Source organism: Phocoena phocoena, chromosome 4 (genome assembly GCF_963924675.1).
Source record: "Phocoena phocoena chromosome 4, mPhoPho1.1, whole genome shotgun sequence".
NCBI classification, from domain to species: Eukaryota; Metazoa; Chordata; class Mammalia; order Artiodactyla; family Phocoenidae; genus Phocoena; species Phocoena phocoena.
In genome coordinates, this window is record NC_089222.1 from 36,149,116 (window position 1) to 36,171,528 (window position 22,413).

Consider the following 22,413-nt stretch of genomic DNA (forward strand, 5'->3'; position numbering starts at 1 on the left):
TGAACATTCACACACACAGCACCAGAAAAGTAGCCTCTATGGAATGTACATGTATCAACATAGAAATATTTCTTGTGTATAGTGCCTAAAATTCTATTTTCAGTTAGCAAGCTATCGATGCTGTTGGCATATAGATAAGAAAGGGGGATCATGTGACATTGGAAGCCATTGGCATTCAAAGACAGACCAAGGATTGCCCCTTCTTGAGGTAGACATGTAGCAGGTTTCCAGTGTATCTGCAATTCTGCCATGTCTAATCATGTCTGGCGATGAGTAGAGTGGTTGTGTCTCTGGTCTGTTGCCTGAGAGGGCCAGGAGCCTCCTAAGATAGAGAGAGCTCATCTCAGAGGAATAAAAAGTCAAGCTCAACAAAAATGTCCCTTGAATAAAGCCTTTCCCATCAGAGAAGTGATTCTGAATATAGTTCAGCTTTTGCTGTTGCAGTCTTCCCCCAAACCAGGCCCATTGGTCCTTGTGGTTCTTGGGAGAGGGAGGTATGGAGATAAAATCTAAGAGAGCTCTTCACCTGGAGGCACCATGAGCCCTCCTGGGAACTCCTCTAGGACAATGATGATGGAAGAGAGGCATTCTCCCTGTATCACAGGGCTCCAACCCCAGAGGTTATGGATGGGGTCTGGGACAGGAGGTCGTAGAGGTAAAGCCAGTATAGAGAGTGGAGACCTGAGGAGAGTGGACTTGTACAGGAGACACACGTGTGGCTCCCTGCCATCCTGTGCCAGGGACTCAGAAGGGACAATTGTACTTAGAAATATGGGTTGTCATGACATGGGCCCATTTGTACTTACAGACTGGAAAGGCAAGAAGAAATAGGCCTGATTCATCTAAGTATGGGACCGTCTTTACTTCCTGATATTAGATTCCCCTGTTTTCATTTTCTGTGTTTCTCTATTGGCTAATCTGATAGTTCTCCCCTGGATGGACATTAGAATCACTGAGGAAGCCTTAAAAAATGCCTGGACCACCTCAAAGATTCTGATTTAATTGATCAGGGATCTATCCTTGGCATCTGTATGTTTAAAGGCTTCTAAGGTGATTGACATGGTTAGCCAGAGTTGAAAAATACTGCTGTACAACATATCACTGAGAATTTTCACCCTCCATCATCCATCCTGTTCTATCCAGAGGAAGGTTAGGCAAGAACCCTGCTACGTGTCCACCTCAAGAAGATGCACTTCGGGGTGTGCCTTTGAGTACGAAAGGCCTCCGTGCCACTTTCCTGTCTGTTTGCCCCACTGTGAAGAATTCAGCTGTTTTTTACCCTTTCTTCCCGGCCACTACAGACTCCAAATTCTGATGCTTTCTTCTTCCTTGGACTAGTTGCTGGTGATAAGGCTGACACTGAGGAGGGAGGGACGCTGTGGCGACAAAGGCAGGGAGCAGACAGAGTAAAGAAGGGGGCATGGCAAGGGGAGAATAAAGGCTAATTGGGAAAGAGTGGAGGAGGAGAAAGCAATGGAGCATGCCCACTGCTTCTCACACACCCCCACCTGATGTAGCCAAAGTACGGAGGGGAGAGGGTGAGCTTGGAGCCATGCACACCTAAGTGCAAGTCCTGGGTTTCCATCATTTACTAGCTGCTTGATCTTGGGGAAGCTACTTATTCTTGTACAACAAAGAAGTGGGGAAGCTCAGGGATTCAAAACAAGTCTGCCTGATTTAAGCACGCCAAACATTTTCTCAGCTTATACAGCATGTCCTAATCCATACCCTCACAATAGACCCTAGTAATGAATACAGTAATTAATAACATCCCAGATGGTAGTTGAGTTTGTTTTTAAATTCCTATGATCAAATAAGTTGGGGAAATGTTACAAGAAGATTAGTTGGGGAAAAAATGGTGTGCCATTTATTATCAGCGTAGAACATTCAGAATTGTCATTCATAAGAAGTAAGCTCATTACTAATAGATTACTTTTCTTGTCTTTATGTGACTATTTTCTTGAATTAAAAATAAACTTTTTTCTTATTGCAAAAGCAACACATGTTCATCTAATACAAATTGGAAAATAATGATAAGCAAATAAAACAAAATTAAACACACTCATAATCCCTCCACCCAGATATAACTGCTGTAAAGGCCTTTTAGACTTTCTTTGTTTTTATACAGATTTTCAAAAATCGTAATATACACTTTCTTTCACTTTATAAACATCTGGTCAACAGCATTCCACGTCAATACATTGGCCTTTACTACATCACTTTTTATGTCTGCTTACTAAGGTGAAATAATTTTATTTGTTTTTAAACCACATTTGTTTACTCAGATGTCAGAAACCCACAGATAAGGAAACATCTGAAGAGCCCAGGTGTGGCTATGTGGAGAGGTTGAGTAATTCAATGTGCAAAATATAAAAACAATTTTAACCAGTTTGACAGTGGTGCGTCTGTTTCCTATGGCCCTTCTACCCATGAGTCTACCGCCGACTTCAAAGTAAAGGCAGCGCAGAGGGGGTCCAGAGGATAAGGTGCAAAACGAGAATCAAACCCATGATAAGAGATTAAAGGAAGGTTGATCAAAGCCCCAGCATAAAAGTGCTAGCCCATGGCTTGCCTTGCCTTGGCCCATGGCCCCAAAATATTCATCAGAGCAGAGCTCTCTTTGAAGTGATTGGAAGCGCCTGTGCTCAGATGAGCTCTCTGGTCAAAGGGCAGTTTTAAAAATGGCGTAGAAGGGGTTGGCAGAGCTGCCTCTCCCTCTCTTGTCTTCACATCCCTCACAAATTGCTTGAATGCTGCTTCTTTGGTTTGTTGTCCAGATGTAAGTAGTGTAACTGGGTATCAAGTGAGCAATTCAACCTAAGAGGGAAAGGATCACCTTTTTCCATTATGGGAGATGTGGGAAGTAGGGCTGCAAGAACGTGGCAGTGGATTTGCGCTCATGAGCATGGAACTGCAGCCACTGCTCGTCCTTTTCAGGCAAGGCAGGTGGTACTTCCAGAGAGGCAGTGAGACTTGTTCATTCCTCTCCCTGTTCATTCTACTTGCTGCTCTCCCAAATAGGAGTTTTTGGCTCTTTGTGGTGTTAGGACATAAACTATCCATTTCCTCAGAGAAGAGAGGAAAATAGAAGTGCTCCCAAAATGGCAGTTGCCTTTACAACGTTCAGCTTACATTTTTAAAAGTATGTTAAAAGACAAGAGTTATATAAAATTGCTAAAAATGTGTGCTTAGAATGTCTTTAGGTAGCAGTCCTTTCAGGTTCCAATTTTCTGGTTTTTCACTCTACACGATAATCTTCTGTTCTTTAGGGTCTTTATTTTTACTTCCCCTGTCATCTAATCTTCATTTCCTTCAAAGTGCAAGGGATTTGCATTTTCTCTCTACCTTTTTAAGGTCAATTTCTTAATCTTTACTTGAGGTTTCAAGTTAGAAATTTTACTGAGAAGTCTTTACTGAGCACAACGTTAGGCCCTGAGAGAAAACTGGAAAATGTATCTCCTCCTTTATGGGAACCACAGTCCCGGTGAAGAGACAATGGATTTTCCAACAAAAAAAATGAATGTGATGTCAGCCGATATGGGCTTTGGAAGGACGATCCTTCATGAAGAAGGAGAATTTGAACTGGGCCTTGAATATGCCTGAATTATGGTCAAAGTTACAGAAGCAGAGAACTGTAAGGTGTTTCATAGCAGAAAATGAATACATTCATTAGATTGGGGCAGATGGCTCATGTTAGAAAGTAGTGAAAGAAGCTTCACTAGGTATAGTGAAGTAGAATAGTTCAGAACTATAGTTCATTGTTAGAATGTGCTGTGAGTCTGGATTTTATTATGAATGCAAGAGGATTATACTGAAAACTTTGAAGTGGAAAATGGCTTACTGAAATGACAGGACAATGTGAATCTGACTGACACACAGGATGAATGGGGTGGGGAGAGACCTGGGGCCATAGTTTGGTTGAAAGGGCATGAAAAGAGCCTGAGAGAGGAGGGCCCAAGGAAGAGTAGAAACTGGGACCTGGAAGGATGGATGGACTCTGGAGGCTGTGAAATGAGAGCTGGTCTGACCTGCAGGAGCTGGAGAGGGGGGCGTGTAGGAGGAGGGAAGAAGGGGGCTCACTGATGATTCAGTAATGTCATCACACATAAACTTAACTGCATGACTTTTACTGAAGTGCTAGGTGATGGGATTACAAAGAGGTTAAGTTCATCAACAGAATGGTTAGGAAGACACAGTAGGTATTCACCTGAGAAATTCAAAGTAGCCTCATCTAAAGCCTCTTTAAGACTGAGTGAGGCAGTGAGCTCTCAGGAGTTCAGAGAAAGAAATTTTCCCTAAAGTTTGGAGTCACGGGAGCTTCAGGAAGAGATGGGACATAAGACGAACCTTGAATAGTGGGTAGAATTTGGAAAGAATGGGAGGAGGAGTTAAAAGGGTGGGGTGAGGGGGAGAGAAACAAAGGCATGAGGTAGAGAAGCACAGGAGTGTTTGTGGCACGTGGAGTTAGCCCATCTGGCTGGAGCAGAGTTTGTATGAAAACTCAGAGAGGAAGAAAAAAAAGAAGGTAGAGACTTTTGATTAGCTAAGTTAAAGAGTTTGTAATTTAACCTGGGCGACGTCAAGCCACTGACATTTTTGAGCAAGGGAGTGGCCAGAGCAAAAGGGTATTTGGTGAAGTTTAATCTGTGAATGATACTCGACATATGTATAAAAGTAGGGAGATAATACTAGCAAGAGGAGTAGTTAGGTGACTTCTGGTCAAAAGGGATGAAGATGTAAAACTGATCTTCTAAAGAGTATAGAAAAGAGGCAAAAGAGTTACTGATAAGCCCAAGGGAGAGCAAGAAATACAGAATTTTACTCGAGATTTCAAACACGGAAGGCTGTGATAACGATTGTGCTGTAGACCAAAGTATAAACGTCCAGAGAGGACTGGTTTGGAGGCAGCCCAGAGAGTTTAGTCTTAAAGAGGTGGAACCTGAGATGACAGCCAGGCAAACGTGTCCAGAAGCGGTTAGAAGCAGGGGCTTGAGGCTCAGCTGAAAGACAGATTTACCATTCCAAGTTGGAAAATTCCACAGAGGTCAGCAATTCTTAAAAGTGTTTAATTAACTTATTTATTCAGAAAGTGAAGTATTTTCAGAAGCTCACTTGAGAATTTATACTCTCTTGATGCAGATGAATTCTCAATTGCTCTTTTGTTTTCCTTGCGAAACAGTTCCACTTGTATGAGAAAGAACAAGGGGAGGGCAGTGGAAGGTTTTCCTCACTATTCCAGGTGTAGAAGTTGTGGGCATTGAGCCTCCTGTACGTAATATTCTTCTCTTCAGTGGTAATACTTTATGAAAATTTTATACATCTTTCTATCAATTGCCACACCCACCACAGTGTTTTGCACACTGTAAATACTCAGTGTTGGTTGATTTGCACGTTCATCATAAATCTCAAAGATAAAATAGTGGACATAAGAAAAACTAACAAGCTTACAGCTAATCTTATAATGGCAGACTCTACAGAGACAAATGCAGAGCGGATATCAAATTTGAATTGCAAAAATTTTGTAAGCGGAAGTACAAGAAGCAATCACTGTAGCTTCAGATCTTTACTAAAACGATAAAATCCATTAACAATCCCACATGCCTTGGAGCCAGCCTCCTAGACATTCAAAGGTCACAGCACCTTGAAGAGCGGAGTCAACAGCCCAAGTTATCAGAGTGAGGAGTGACTCCAGGCCCAGACCTTCATTCATTTTTTTTTTATTTTCCCGTACGCGGGCCTCTCACTGCTGTGGCCTCTCCCGTTGCGGAGCGCAGGCTCAGCAGCCATGTCTCACGGGCCCAGCCGCTCCGCGGCATGTGGGATCTTCCCGGACCGGGGCACGAACCCGTGTCCCCTGCATCGGCAGGCGGACTCTCAACCACTGCGCCACCAGGGAAGCCCTGCATTCATTTTTTCATCTGACATAGGAACTAGCAAGAACCTCAGTTATTTAAAGGAGGGGGTGAGATATAGGATAGGAGGACCCAGACCTCTCAAGAATAAAACCAACGAACTACAGTAAAGGAAGAAGGACTATACACAGATAATATTCGTCATTCTACCTGAATCCACAGTTACACAAGTAAAAAGAGGAGCATCAGTCTGGTTGACTAGATCATAAAGAAGCAATGTGTCTCTTTTTTTCCCCTTCCAAACTTACAAAAATACACCCTTCATTTTATCTTATCCTTTCTCTGGTCTTTCAGCCGCTCGACTGATCCAGAACATGGATGCCACTGCTGAGCCTTGTACAGACTTTTTCAAATACGCCTGCGGAGGCTGGTTGAAACGCAACGTCATTCCTGAGACCAGCTCCCGTTACAGTAACTTTGACATTCTAAGGGATGAATTAGAAGTCATTTTGAAAGGTCAGTGGAGTTTGTGTCTATGCATCAAAGATTTCTCTCTTAATATATCCATTTCTTAAGATATAGCTCTTAGCGATTACAGGGAGTATCGCAAAAGACTAAAGTTGATAATCCCTCCAAGTTTTGTGGACCACCGCTGAGTCACTCTGAGGGTGGCAGACGCTGAAATGGATATGTTGGCATCTCTTAGCATTCCTGCTTTCATTTGTAGGTACACACGATAAAGCTCTATTATCCCTGGAGATGGGATCTTTATGCCATTTTACAGAAGAAATTAAATTATTGCCAGTAAACACCACCTGCATGTTCTTTCTACCCTGGCCCTGTGTTGAGGTCACTGTGAGATGTTACTGAGATTTGCCTTCCCAGAGTAGGTATATCTGTTCTAACCCAGTTAAGACACTCTCCCTGGGAAGTTGAGAAAGCAGTGTCTAGTCCTTTGCTATCCTCCATTCTCTGTTCTCCTCTTTTAGAAGTTACTTTGTAAAAAAAAAAAAAAAAAATTTGCTATTTTCTAATATCCAAACAAGAAGAACAGTACATTCATTTCATCTGGAGCATGGACAGTACTATCACACAAAGATAGTTATTTTCAAACCATCGAGAAGACTATCACAGTAAATTCCAAATTCCTCTGTGGTATTTGTTTTCTTTTTAACCTCAATTTCAAAAAAAGTAACTTCTCTATGGTAGAGCAGTACACATCACTGTTCACACTCACACACACACACACAGCTAAGCTGGGTGATGAAACTAACTCTCAGTTCTGCACCAGGAATAATGATCTGGTGTAAGGGGTTTGGTTTTTCCTATAGGGTTTTGGAATGGGAGATGTGTGAACATACGTACAAAAGTTTTTTTTACCAAACCTGCATTGAAAATGTTAATTGTAGCTGCAAATAAGCAATTATACTGATGTGTTTTATCAATACCCAATTTCAGATGTCCTTCAGGAACCCAAAACTGAAGACATAGTAGCAGTGCAGAAAGCAAAAACATTGTATAGATCTTGTATAAATGAATGTAAGTGCTCTGTATTTTATTTTATTAAGAGTATGCCAAAATATGCATAGTCTTCATAATATATTTATATTCATTATTTTCAAAAGCTGCTATTGATAGCAGAGGCGGATCTCCTCTACTCAGACTGTTACCAGATATATATGATTGGCCAGTGGTGACAGAAAACTGGGACCAAACATATAGTAAGGCAATTTTCCTTCTTTTAAAAAAAAATTATTTCCATATAAAATCTGTTATTATTACAGTATCATATTAATGCACTAAAGCATCTAATGATATACTTCACCTTTCGTTGCTTTAGGTTCTTCTTGGACAGCTGAGAAATCTATTGCACAGCTGAATTCTAAATATGGGAAAAAAGTCATTATTAATTTTTTTGTTGGCACTGACGATAAAAACTCTATGAACCATGTAATTCATGTAAGTTTGTGTGGCCAACAGCCAAAGTTACTTTAAATTGCGGTAAAACTTCCACACACGTTGTTGTTATTGATATTTAGAAATAACGCATGTTCTCATTTGAATTGCATGAGCAAGGTGGTAATAAGTTCAAGGACAGACGCCTGGATTCCGAATTTTGAAAGCGTTTTCTTGATGCTGTGGTTTAGACATTCAACTCTCCTTCCTGCTACTTTTGTTTTAGATACCTCTCCCTTTATAAAAACAAATGATAAGAAAGGAAAGACTTCAGGTCTCTCCTGTTTAGAAAAAGCACCTGATTTCTCTGTATGTTCATGAAAGGAGCATGGTCTGGTTTACATAAGTAATACAGGTCAGAAATTAGAAATTCCTAATTGATTCCAAAAAGATCGTAGAAATGGGATTTTTAACACAATTTTGGTTCTTGCTAAAGAATGTCTGTACTTTTTTCTCAATTAAGGTAAACAGAATCCCATTCTTTTTAAGTGGCTTTATTTGATTTTTTTAAAGTGTAAGCCACTCATTTAGGTTTACCTAGGACAAGATTTACTTAACTGAGTATGTTTGGAATAGAGTGAAACATCTAGGGACTTTTATTTAGTCTCCTGTAAAAGAAACTAACCAAAAGTTGCAGGTCACAGAAGCATAATTATGTCACTGTTGCATAAATCTTTATAGTCATTTTTATTAAAATCATGAAAGAGACTGAACCCAACTCTTGCCTACAGTGGACCCCTTTCTCTCTTCCTACGTTCTCCTTTGGCTCTCAAGTGCCAGTATCCTGCATGATCGCCTTGAGGCGGTTTCCTAAGGAGGGTCAGGAGGTCGAAGAAGGGGCAGGGCTCTTCCCGTGGGGATGCCTTTTGGCTCTTTCCTTACCAGTCCTCTGGGTTCTGTTTCTTTTGTATTGGCCTGGCCCTTTACAGCTGCTAGGATTCTCACTCTCGCCCATAAATGCTCTAGTTTACCTTATCCATCTTACTGTGTGGCGCGTAAGAGGGACTCTCACGAAGCCGCGGGTATGTCCACAAGTTTTTGCTAGGTATCCAAGGTGGACTGGACACACTAGAACCGAGATGAGTTACCTCTTTCACACACTCAGCTGGCAGCTGGGTCTGCTGGCGTCCTGAGCAGGACAGCTTTGGAGAGAACTGAGGAGGAATCTCCTCTATCCCCTTAGGGTAGAGGATCTCAAAATAATCAAGATTTCTGCTAGCTTAGAATTTCTTGACTTACCATAGAGGTTTTCCACCTTTTTTTTTTTTTTTTTTTCCTGTCCCAATTAAGGGTGGGGGTAGAAGAGAATGTCCCTCGGGGGGCATATTAGAATCTCAGGAAGCCAAAATGTCCTGTAAAAGTATAATGCTCCCTAGTCCTAGATTCTAACATGTATTTGTTCACCTCCCCCTTTGTTATGCATTAAAAATCCTTCCCCGTGTGTTTTTTTTTTGTTGTTGTTCAAGATTTCTTTGGTTTTTCTCAAATATCTGCAGCACAGACTTCCAGATTATCTAGCTACCCATCAGTTTAACACTTGGAAGCAGTAGCGTGGAAACCATTTCCTATGTATTCACTCAGTGTCTGCTTATTACCCTTATAAAGAACAAGAACGCTAGGATCTTTTTTGTTTTTTTAACATCTTTATTGGAGCATAATTGCTTTACAATGATGTGTTAGTTTCTGCTTTATAACAAAGTGAATCAGCTATACATATACAAATATCCCCTTATCCCCTCCCTCTTGCGTCTCCCTCCCTCCTACCCTCCCTATCCCACCCCTCCAGGCGGTCACAAAGCACCGAGCTGATCTCCCTGTGCTATGCGGTTGCTTCCCAGTAGCTATCTAATCTACATTTCCTAGAACACTAGGATCTTGCTCATACATAGATAGGCGTGCTTGTAATTTGTCCAACTGTTCTATATCAACTGAATACTTTATTTTCTTCTTCTCATATTTTTGTATAGATTGACCAGCCTCGACTTGGCCTGCCTTCCAGAGACTACTATGAATGCACTGGAATATATAAAGAGGTAAACACAAAAACAAAAATCCAACAAAATAAAATGAAACTACAGAATGTAAACTTAACGCTCTATGTCCTTCACTCAGGCAGATACTGAAAATCACACATAATAGTGAGCTTCCTTTGACTGAATGAATATTCTACACTAAGAAACAAAGAAACTTGAAATTCCTTGTTCCTGTCTTGACCTTAGTACTTAAGTCACGTGACCCATTTTGAAAAGTCAATTTAAAATGTTTTATTTTCTCTATAAATTTGACCATTTAAAAAATGAACAGGTTAATCATGGTCTAGGTCAGTGCCAATGAGGACCAGGGAATGGTCCAGTACCAGACACATCATACTCTGCAGCACTCTTCTAAAGCCTTCTGATTTGACTTTCAGAGGACTACCCAGATAGGGGCATTGGGTTCAGACAAACCTTTGCAGTCACCTTCTGATTCTAACATTCATCATACCCCACAGAACTGCTTCGCTTTGCCTCACAGCCTTGCCTCCCTCAAGCTGGTGTTGATGTGCTTTTGCTTCTTGATATAAAGGAACCATAGATGATAAACTTAGCAGTGTAATATATTATTAGGTATTTGAGGTGTTGGTTCCATAAATGTTTTCCTCATTATTTTGTAGCTCAGAAGTAAGTTAAGTTTACCTTTGATTATTCTGATGGGTCACAGTGGTGGTGTGGCTGAAATTACTTCTTAATTAAAATTATTAGCTTTACATGTTTATACTGAGTGTGCATTTTGCCTCATTATTAAATTCAAAATAGCACGGAATAAATTCATTTTAAAGTATCTTTTTGAGTGGCTACACAGCATTGAAATGAAGAAGAAGATATATTGTAAAAGTCCACAGTTAATAGCACAGACAGTCAAATGGGTAGGGATATTTGAGTTCATTACAGGTACTGTTTGGGTTGCAGCTATTAGCTTTATGAGCTGTCTAGCTGCTTCCTATTGCAGAGTTGAGGGTGATTGAAGAATTTTGGCTCATTATACTACATTTTCCTTGTCATCAACTAGGATGTTTTTCAAATTTAGGATTTTGTCCTAAAAACATAGCAAATTTGTCCAATCCTAAAAAGATATATATATATATATATTTTTTTTTGTATTTTAACATTCCTGATATCAAAGTATACCCGCCAGTTAGTGTATACATTTAATGTGGTAAAGTTTCTTTTTTGTTTTTTTTCTTTTGGAAAGGATCCTGTTGTTAAGATGATGGTGTATTTGTGCATTTTATATTCAACGCTATCTCATAATCGAGAAAAGGTCATAATCTAGAGCTGTCTTTCATAGGCTTGGGTCATATGGAAGCATTTTGTTTAACCTGTGGCTGTTTTTTAAATTTTAGATTAGATTATATTTTGAGAAATGCATATTGTATTCCTCTGGTTATTTTAAACTTAAATACCTCAGTTCCTTTTTGTTTTCTGTACTTTACTTCCTAAAGAGAGAACAGGCCTTAAGGCAATAGAAACTCAAAGGTATTTATTCTTATAGTTTTTACATGGCAGAATGGTATGTTTTCTTACTAATTAAGGTTACTTATGCACAGACTTTAAGAGCTAAACGGGACATTAGAGAATTTAGTTCAACCCCTCATTTTACAAATGAGAAAACAGAGACCCAAATAAGTAAAATGATTTGCTTAAGTCATGGATTAGAAGATCTATGTGTCAGGAACATTAATTGTAAGCAGTGGAAACCTACTCTAACTTAAATTCTGTAAAAAAAATTTTTTTTCTGTTTGTCACACCTAAATGTAAAGTTCTAGGGATGAATCAGGCATGGTTGGTTCCAGGGGTTCAACTGAACCATCTTATCTCTTTTCCTGTTCTCAAGGTGCTACTTTCTTCTGTGTTGGAGTCCTTCTCTAGCAGGCTTTCTCCATTGTAGCATCAGAGATGATCCCTGGCAGCCTTACAATCCAGAAAAAAGAAATTCTATCTCTCTTACTCCTATCAGTTTCTGAGGAAAGGGCTCTGATTGTTCCTGCTTGAGCCACCTGCCCTTCTCTTGACCAATCACTGTGTCCAGGGAACTGGGCTCTCTGATTGGGTAGTTGGTACTGCCAACCCATCTCTACAGCTCAGGAAGGGAGACCCCTTGATCGATAGTTCCACCAAGAGGAAAGAGAATAGAGGGTTCTGTTATGAGCAGATGAGGAGAAATATCTACTATAGCCCTCCTCATCATGATCCTGTCTCCTGGTTCCCAATCTATTTTTCCTTCTAGATGGTGCTATTTCTACAGAAAAACCTGGAGAGCAAATCTCATTTAAAATTATGAATTAAGCCGGCTCATGTGGATGACACAAGGTGCCAAACAAGACTACATAAACACTCTTTTTCCAGGAGTTTATAATGTAAATGTAATAACACAGTGTTCCTACCAAATGTAAAATAGATAGCTAGTGGGAAGCAGTTGCATAGCACAGGGAGATCAGCTCGGTGCTGTGTGACCACCTAGGGGGGTGGGATAGGGAGGGTGGGAGGGAGACGCAAGAGGGAGGAGATATGGGGATATATGTATATGCATAGCTGATTCACTTTGTTATATAGCAGAAGCTAACACACCATTGTAAAGCAACTATACTCCAATAAAGATGTTACAAAAGAAAAATAACACAGTGTTCTATACGCCAAATATTAGGCAGAAGGCCACATAGCCATCTATATAAATACTGAACAAATCCATACATTTATTTTAAAAATTGGGATTTATCTGTGTGGCACCTTGTTGTAGAAAGTGTCCTTTCCCAGGAAATAAATAGAACTTCCTAAATGTCGTGGCAGACGAAACTGTTCTCAAAATGGGTTCATCAAGGAGCCACTCATGCTGGATGTCTCTTGTTAAAGAGATAGAACCTTATTTCTGAGGTATTCTGATTATCTGAAGAGATCACTTAATGACACATAGCTACCTCAAAGGGCAGAAGTAGTGAGATTTGAAACAATCCTATCCCATACAAGAGTATACATTTCCATGCTAGGAAAACAATATGAAAGATACATACTGCCCATAAAAAATAATCATCCCATTCATGGAATTTTAAAATGGAACCAACCAATTACTTCATGTGAGAAAGCTCTTGCTTATTGATTCACTGAAAGGAATGATAACCTTACTTTTCTTGAAAAATCACCACCTCCAGAAGAGTCTCTGAACTCTATGGGGATGAATTGGAATTGGTCTCAAAGTTTCCCTTTCTCTACCTCTTTAGCTTTTCAAGGCTGATTGCTGCCTTGTCCTCCTTCATAAGGAATCTGCAGGTTAGGTACCCAAAATATTTGAGCATAATTGGATCACAGATATGTTTATGTTCTGTGTCTGTCTGAAAAGGTAGAATTAGCCAGGGTAGTAGTTTCTGAACCTAAGGACCACTTTGTGTGTGCCAATGACAGTGCTCTGTGTAGCCACACCTTCATGTCTACATTCTTCAAGATTCATTTTACTTATTTATACATTAACAAAACATTACTTGAACAGAGCATCTCAGGGCTAAAAGAAAAGTGAGAAAACCACTGATCTAGCAAGTGAGAGCCCTAGGAGGTAACAAAGGAGTTGGAGATTAGAAGCTATATAGTATAATGCTATGGGGCCTGGCAGGGGTGGAGGAGGCCAGAGTCATGAAGAAATTTAGAGCGCTTAGAAAAATTTGATGTTCATTTAAAAAAAAAAAAAAAAGGGAAACATTTCAGGGATGAAGATAGAGGACTTGGAATATGGCCAGAATGGTTAGAAGCCAAAAAAGAGGTGATCCGGGGCCTCTTTTAAACACAGTCCAGGGAAATTCTCTAAGCTGTACCTGCTCTGGAAAGAGCACAAGCTGAGTTTTGCAGTCCTTTAGATGAGCAGGTATTGGAACTGAGGGTAAACCTAGAGAGGATTTTGTTTGCCCACTTACCCAAAATACAAGCTCAAAGAAACTGCTCCGGACTTGGACTGCGATTAGAAATCTGATGACATTGGAGGTGAGGGAAATTTACTCAATATACTTACAATTTAACTTTATTTTTATTGAGCTTCTACTATGTGACAGATGCTTTTCTAGACAGTAAGGATACCAAGGAAACAAGGCAGAAATGGTCCTTATTCACATGGAACTCATGTTCTAATCGGAGGAGATAGATGATAAAGAAACAAGTAAATAAATTAAAGAAATAAGATAAATGGAGATAGTGTTATAAAAGAAATAAAACTGGATGATATGATACAAGGTGAATGACTGGGGGTAGGGGTCGGTGGATAATTTAGATGTGATTTGATTTGGTTTTTAAAAAGATTGCTGTGACTGCTGCTTGGTTGACTTGGTAAAACGGATCCTGCAAAGGAAGCGGCTGACCTCATTTTGTACTTTCTGGGCACCAGGTGACTAATAGTCAGGAGGTTTCACCCAGTCCACAAAACATAAAGGAGCTTTTGAACTTGAGACTTCCTGGATATGACAAAAGAAATTTTTTAGATCAACGGAACTCAGTTTGTACAAAGAACTACATGCACCTTCCCAAACATATGCAACAAACCTTAGCAGTTACACAATAAGTTCTCTCACATGAATCTGCAGGCTCTCTCATTAATAACTTGATGAAAGCCCCCACCAGTCCCCATGCTGGTCCGTAGTGGATCCTCTTGTATCCTGTGTTTCTCCTACTCCAGAGCCCTGCGAGGATTGGGGACTGTTTCTCACTTCCTGTCCCCAGGAATGGCTGCGTGATCCTCTGTGTCTGTGCCCTTCTTTGGGGAGTAAGCCTCTGTGTTCTGGCAGCTGCATGATCCCTGACATGCTGCTTCAAGTGGGAAAAAATCCTAAGCCTTCTGAGAGGAAACATCTCTCTCCTGTTGGGGGCCCCTGTGTGTTCCCTCAGGAAACTTTTCTGTGTAACACTATTAAATAACACCACCGGCATCAGTGGCTAGGAATAAGACAGTTCTGTGACTTTTCGGTCACTTCATGCTCCACATTATGTCTTGGAAAGGGAAGGGCAGAAAATTGGTAAGAGCTAGGTGTCCCGGAACAGAAACTTTCAAAGTGAAACCCCTGGTCCATAGTTGTTGGCACACCAAGGTACACAAATATTGACCAACCTGTCCAGAGAGCTCTCTGTTCCTCCCTGGGACTTGCTGTTACTTATTAACAAAGATACCAAGTATGAAGGACAATAGTGGAATGGCATCACTCTCTTGCTCTTTGGCAACTCTAACAAATATCAGCTTTTTTCTAAGCAGGAGAAGTCCAACTTCTGAACAGAGCCAATATATAAATATTATTGCCTGGTCCTGCAATATGAAAGATAGTCCTAATTAGAGTAACAGTTCATGGTGTTGGGTACCAGTAAATATCATCTCACCAATAGTGTGTAATTTAAAAGTTCACAAAACTGCAATTAGGGATTTTACCCAACCATTTAAAACCAATTAGCATCTTTGAACCTGCTATTATAAGCATTAGGATTTGCAGTGTTTTATTTTTAAAGGAAGGACTACATAGACATTTAGGTTTGGGGGGTTTTTTCGTTTGTTTTTGTTTTTGTTTTGTCACATAAAGGATTCACTGTATCAAACCTTCAACTAGGCTACCTTACGACTGTCGAAAAAGGTAGCTGCCTCTGACCCTTATCGTAATAACTAGTTGCTCCCTTAGCGACAGAAAAGAAAAATTGACAACTGATTTTAAAAATATCCTGGCCTTTTTAAAATGTACTTTTTAAATGTTAAAATATGTGTTGATTACTTTTTCGCCAAATTATGACAATTGCTATTATTTGGCATTTAAAAAATCTAGAAGTATCTCAAGGAAGAAAACCAATACCTTAAGGTAGAATCATATCTTGTAGAAAGGATTTAACAGCAGCAGTAAGCCTGGGTTCTGACAGCTACTAGATAAATTTGGAAGCCAGGAAAGATAATCAAGATACTAAGACATGTTTTAATCAGTCACATTGTAATAGGTTGCCAGGTAGTGGAGCTCATTAAAGGAAGTAGTGTATTCCATGTAAGTGTATTAAATATTCAAGCATCTCAGAAGTTCATGGTATAATATGCTTCCAGTTTTCTGGGAAACTTTACCAGCTCAGAAGACTAGAAGCATTTTCCAAAGTTCTTCTGCTTGCCAAATTCTCTAGTCTTTAAATAGATCTGTAAGGATAAAGATACTGGAGTTAAAAACCAGTTTGCAGAGTCAACGAAATGGAGGAGAACACTCTTATTATTGTTTTCTCACCTCGTTAATGAAAAAGCATCCCATAGAGTAAAAAAAAAAAATCTCAGTAGATTGATACTGGAATATTTTAATTACCATTTCCTTCATAGTCAGTAGTAATTCCCTGCTGAATGCAGATGAATTTATATGATTTGAAATGCAGTTAATTCAAAGCACTGCATGCTTGTACTTTGGAATAGTTGGTCCCATGAGGTATGAACTCAGACATATTTGTTTTCTTCAAAGTGAAACAAGAATTCTGATTACTTTTTAATAGGAAAAGAATGGAGTTGGCAAGAATATACATAAAAACGTCCTTTTATCCCTGTTACCTTAGTGATTTGGTTTTTAATACAGACACATGGCTGAAAAATAGTTTGTTCTATTGAGTAGCAGATCCATGGATAGAGATGCCAGCGAGACAGGCTCACAATCGCTGGGTATCCTTGAAAGAGAGAGCCCTCTCCCTGGGAAATTGTTTTCTTAGCATTTAGTAAAGGTCATGGGATGCCAGTATCTAAAGGTGTCCTCTTGAATTTCAAATGAATAATGACTTTGTACATTTTACTTAGGTTCTTGCTTGATAAAATATTTTCATTTTCCCTATAAGTTTTATGGTTGATTCTCTTAATGAGTCACTGTGAATTTAGATGTGCCTTTGCGCTCACAGTGACTAGAAGGGTGCCCCTTTCACTGATAATCAATTAGTAGGGTTGTAAAAGCCCCTTGAAAGTGTGGAATTGTTAAGCACTCTGCAGCTTTCCTTCATATTTACTCTGTGTGGACAAGTCTTTGCAGCATAGAACTACCCATTGATCCCAAACTTGTGTGGTATGGCTTTCCTAATTCGGTCATCTGCGTGTCGCCAAACTGGTGCTGGGACTTGAATTTTGAATAAATTTGAATGTGGTGGGATCATAATTTATTTTAACTGCTCATAGAAAATAATAGCTAAATAGCAATGTTATGAAAGTGGTATTAAATTTCCTGGGTTCAGTGCCACTCTGAACTTGAATAAGGTATTTATATATTCTATAAAAGGTCAATAATAAAACTAGTTTATAGCTTATCTTCATAAAGTTAAAATGTGTGTGAAGATAAAATGGAAAGAATTTGAGTTCTCAGAAGAAAGCTGATATTCAAATCTATGGTATCTTAGAAATTTCACAGTAATGACAGCCAGCTTTGGAATTAACTAAAACCCACAGATTTGTGTTGGAGGAGCTCATGAGAATGCATTCTCATTAAAAAAAAAAAAAAAATACTGCTTGGCCAGAGAAGACAAATAAAAGATGTCCTGATAATGTAATATGTTTGTGGCCATCTCTTCATGCATAGTTGAAAAAAATATATATATATGTGTGCAGAGAAAACCTGTTAAAAGGAAATTTGGCAAAAGAATTTATTATTTAAGAAAAAAATACTAGGTTATTGCTTACCAAATGTTTTACATCTGCATTCTTATTAAAGCAATTTGTTTGATTAAAAGTTGAAAGTTATTAAATCTCCGTAACCAAATGGTTATAAGTTACTTAGTACTTTCAGAGTGATCCTTTATTGTTCTGTTATAATTCAAAGACACATTGACTTTCTGAGAATCTGTACAGGTCATTTCTTTTAGGATTCAGGAATGGATTTCTATTTTGTTGTGCTTTATCTGTCACCAAAAATTAATACTGAATTGAAAATAAGTTTTAAGTTAAAGCACCATGAAGAATATTTAGAAGGTTCTTCAGCAATGTACTGTCATTTATTTCTTGCAGGCTTGTACAGCATATGTGGATTTTATGATTTCCGTGGCCAAATTGATTCGTCAGGAAAGGGGACTGCTTGTCGATGAAAAAGAGCTTTCTTTGGAAATGAATAAAGTTATGGAATTGGAAAAAGAAATTGCCAATGTAAAACACATTTTCTCTGATACACTGAACAATGTCAACCACTTTTTATTTCTTTCTCTTCTCTATCGTATTTTAAGGGTAAAATGTACATCTCCTTAACCAAGTGATAAAAATGCATAGCTCGGGAATGGATCATTGACTTCAAGAGGACCTTTAAAACTGGAATTTTACAGTAAACCAGGTTCCAGACATCCAGGAGACATACTTAATTTGACAAATATTAAGCTAGATCTACTTAATGACCTATTATAAGTGGATTACATCAATATCCTAACTATTTACAGTCAAACTGTTGTTGAGATGCCCTTGAGATTCAGGACACACTTGATCGCTAGCTATTCAGCAAAGCTGTTTTAGTTTTGATATGTACAATTTTACTTTATTTTATTTTAAAGTTTAAGGTGACCACAGAAATTGTCTCTATCCCTTTGCTAAGAAGTATTAGCCTCTGAACATGGCCACACTACAGTACGGTATCACTGAGTTCAAACTGTCAGGCTGCTTATTAGCTCAGGGGAGATCCAAGAGGAGGAGTTTATCAGCAAAGCCCAAGGGGTGTGTTCCTGAGTTTCCTCTAGTTCCAGGTCAATCCTTAGAGTCTGAGTTGGCACATTCTTGTCTGAACTTCCTCTGACGGGGTCTGCAGTCTCAAGCGAGTGAACTCTGTAAACAGCATCAGGGTTATTGATTGAACTCACGGTCAGTTTCAGTCTAGGATCCACAGAGCTCTGTGACATTGCAAACAGCAACCTGCACTCCTAAATCCCCGTCTGCTTGTCACTTTATCATCAGAATCTTGAAGACTGAAGATCTTTCAGGGCAATTTTGGCTTTCCTGGGGCTACATGAAACCAAAAGTGTAGAATCAGAACCAGACTTTGCTTGGAGCTGCAGCTGGATGAATGGCAGTTTGATGGGTTACATGTGGTTCTGTGTTGGAAACAGAATTTTTAGAGGAGAACAGTTTATTACCCTGGGTTTTTACCTCTGGCACCTTCCAAGACCGTGTTCTCCTTTGATCAGCCTCAGCTTCTGTAGTAGTTGTATCTTACCTCAGAATTCTTTGTGTCTACATTTTCTCTCCCCTCTGACACTCTGAGATTGTAGTGGGCTCTCAGTCCTCCCTGAATCACCTATGTGTCTCTAACAGTGTCTAGCACGTTATTGCGTGCAGATGTTACAAACATAATTTTTAAATGAATAAATAAGTGACCTAAAGGGGAAATTGGAGCCGTTGTCACTTGAGAAATAATTCCCATTTTTACATTTTGTTTCTTTTCGCTTAAAATTGCTTTTACTCCTTTCAACCACTAGTTGGGCAGTTGTTATTGAAATTTTCTTTTTTGATTCAATGAAAAAAATAATACTGGATGCTGTTGATAACACTGAACTCGTTAGGCCAGATGAGCGGACAGTCACAATAGTAGATGCTAGAACTCTCCAGATAATTTGCCACCTACCTGTGTTATGTACTAGGAATTTTCTCAGTCTTACTTGCTTTAAATTCTTGTAGAAACCATTGTGCTTTTTTCTACTCTTTTTCCCGTCTGAATTTTAACTGGGACACTGAATGGTGGTCGGTGAGAGAAAGAGTATTTGAGAGAGAAACTGGAAATGACTATATTCAAGAAAGTCATTATCGTATGAAATAGCCACAAACACAGCTGAGCTGCCCATTTGGCCATAGAAGGAAAGAGGCCTGTAAATATTGCCGATGTGGTTTGGCAGTTATGAAAATATAAAAAGATTTTTGAAAAATTTTATACTTGACACTGCAGCCAAATCTTGATAATTGTTACTGAATATACTTATAATCTCTTATATTTCTCTCTTCTTCTTGATAAGACAAAATAAATTATAACACAAATACAGAATAGAACTTAAATATAATTATGTTGTACCTATGCCATATTTCTTTTTCCCTTGTATATAGTTATATTTTTCTAAAGAGTTCTTGATCTAAAATAATGATAAGAAATTAAATCCATAGGCTACAACTAAATCTGAAGATCGAAATGATCCGATGCTTCTTTATAACAAAATGACATTAGCCCAGATCCAAAATAACTTTTCACTAGAGATCAGTGGGAAGGTAAGTAGCAGTTTTATGTACTCTCTTATTGTGCCATTTTCTAAAATTATAATATTAAAATGCAGTTTGTTAAAATTTAATGATTTTTTAATTTATTGAAATAAATTGAAAATGAATTTAGACGACATCAACCATTTGACTTCATGAAAAGACTTAAAAAACTATTTGACATAATTATATTTAATTAGTGTGAATTTCAAAGGTAAAAGTCCTTTCAAGGCAACTATGTAATAATATTAGAAATTATCATAGAAAAGGGTTTGGAAACATTAAAAGCAAAAATCCTTCTGAAGGACCATTATATAGCCATTGGACTTGGACAGTCAAATAATATAAGTACCAGATTTCCTTTTAACTCTGAAAAAGGATAATTTATTCGTAGAACTTGCCATGTTCTCATCAAGGCCATCTATGGAGGTGTTCAGAGCAATAATGGAGAACTAGAACATAAGAAACAGAAAAATCTATAGGTTCCATTTATAAACATCAATTGACATCTTTTTGCTTAGTTGTAATTCCTTAGCTAGTATTTAATAATCTCTTTTAAGGCTATGAATGTATTCTATGTATTAGTTGATTCACACAATCAGGTAATGAAGCAACATTCATGGAAAAATCTACAAACCACCACATTCAGTGACGGAATTCTCTTTGTCACTAATTGCTGAAAACAAGGACTTTTTAAAGGCATAACCTACTGAGTTAGGAATTTCTTACATAGAACTTTTTAATATAATAAGTGTTTAATAAATATGTTTTGAAATAATGGGCCAAACTGCCAAAGGAAATCAAGAAAAGTGCATAGCATCTCACACTTAGTAAGTGATCAGTGTATTTATATACTTCTAGGCATATATATATAAAATTACAGAGCATAAGATATTGGTAATCTTAAACATTCTCAAACATTGAAATGTGGCATTTCAGCAAGATCTGCATAATCTCCACTTCTGCTGTTTTTTCTTATATCCATCGGTGGTTGGATAACCACAATTCCCATTTAAAGAATTAATAGATAAGACTCCATCTTCTGGCAACTCCAAATCCAGCTTCTGAAGTGTGAGAACTGCATGCCTGTAGACCTGATATTGATAGCTTAAAGTACATTTTGTTCATCTTCATTGGACCATCTGTGTTGTATCTATACATTTACTATACCTCTGCTAGGACAGCAGTGTGCTTTCATTTACAACACCAGCTCCACTGAGATGTATTACTGTGTTGAAATTGATTGTTTATTAATATCCACCTTTAAGAGATAAACATTTTATACCCATTTAAATTTTTGCATAAACCTAGGAAACTTTATGTTTACAGCTAAATTTCTTTTTCTTTCATATTGGTTAGAATTTGACACTGAGCCTAATTTCTAGCATATGTTCACTACACTTAGAAGCTTTGCTTTTGCTCTTAAATGGTTGGTTTAATTCTTTTATTTAAATAATTATGCTACAGAACTAATTTTTATTCAAAAATTGATTGAAGCAATTAGAGAAAAATCCTAAACAGATATCAAACTGACTATTGTGATAATTATATAGTGATGCAACTGACACTGTAACCATGTCTGACCCTGTAACCATAACTGAGTCTTGGACCCAAGAAGAGAAATCCATAATTACTCAATGTCTTGTGCCTGCTTTTTTCCAGCCATTCAGCTGGTCAAATTTCACAAATGAAATCATGTCAACTGTGAATATTAATATTCCAAATGAGGAAGATGTGGTTGTTTATGCTCCAGAATATTTAACCAAACTTAAGCTCATTCTTACCAAATATTCTGCCAGGTAGGTATGTCAGAGTGCCCATGTTCCCAAAGTTTACATTTAATATCACGCTTTAGAAGCTTTGCAGCCTCATCTTTTCTGTTGCTGGGTGGTGGGTTTTTTTATGCAGAGATCTTCAAAATTTAATGTCCTGGCGGTTCATAATGGATCTTGTAAGCAGCCTCAGCCGAACCTACAAGGAGTCCAGAAATGCTTTCCGCAAGGTGAAGAAAAAATCTCTCTTTTCTTAAGACTTAAAGCATAAAGCGATCCATGGTTATGAAGGCTTGCCATGTACATTACTAGAAGTGGTAAACTTTGCCAAGAGACAAAATGCCAAATGCTGGGTATGTTGCCTGTACTTAAGCCATGTTGCCTAGGAAAGCCAGCTTTCAGGTGCTCTGTGGTCCTATGATTGTCTTCTCTGGCACTGTGATTGAATTGCCCGGGAAGGGCGTGTATTGGTTATTTGAGCAGTTCATGGAAGAATACTAGCTTGGTTTTTTGTTGTGTTCAAAGTAATTTCAGGGGTATCTATCTCAATTAATTTGACTTTTCTGGTGCTTATAACATACTAGACATTCAGACAGTTGGACTACATTGATGTGGACAATCCC

At 38.5% G+C, this 22,413-nt stretch overlaps 1 protein-coding gene across 1 annotated transcript in view; it reads left to right on the forward strand.

The window, feature by feature from the left end:
• Window positions 1-22,413, forward strand: part of MME (membrane metalloendopeptidase) — a 91,570-nt gene that overhangs the window by 26,363 nt on the left and 42,794 nt on the right. Inside the window, exons 5-13 of the mRNA XM_065876794.1 lie at window positions 6,207-6,368; window positions 7,311-7,391; window positions 7,478-7,573; window positions 7,693-7,811; window positions 9,776-9,841; window positions 17,805-17,939; window positions 19,929-20,030; window positions 21,681-21,817; window positions 21,927-22,020. Of these exons, the coding sequence (XP_065732866.1) occupies window positions 6,207-6,368; window positions 7,311-7,391; window positions 7,478-7,573; window positions 7,693-7,811; window positions 9,776-9,841; window positions 17,805-17,939; window positions 19,929-20,030; window positions 21,681-21,817; window positions 21,927-22,020 (992 nt within the window). The remainder of the gene's footprint in view (window positions 1-6,206; window positions 6,369-7,310; window positions 7,392-7,477; window positions 7,574-7,692; window positions 7,812-9,775; window positions 9,842-17,804; window positions 17,940-19,928; window positions 20,031-21,680; window positions 21,818-21,926; window positions 22,021-22,413) is intronic.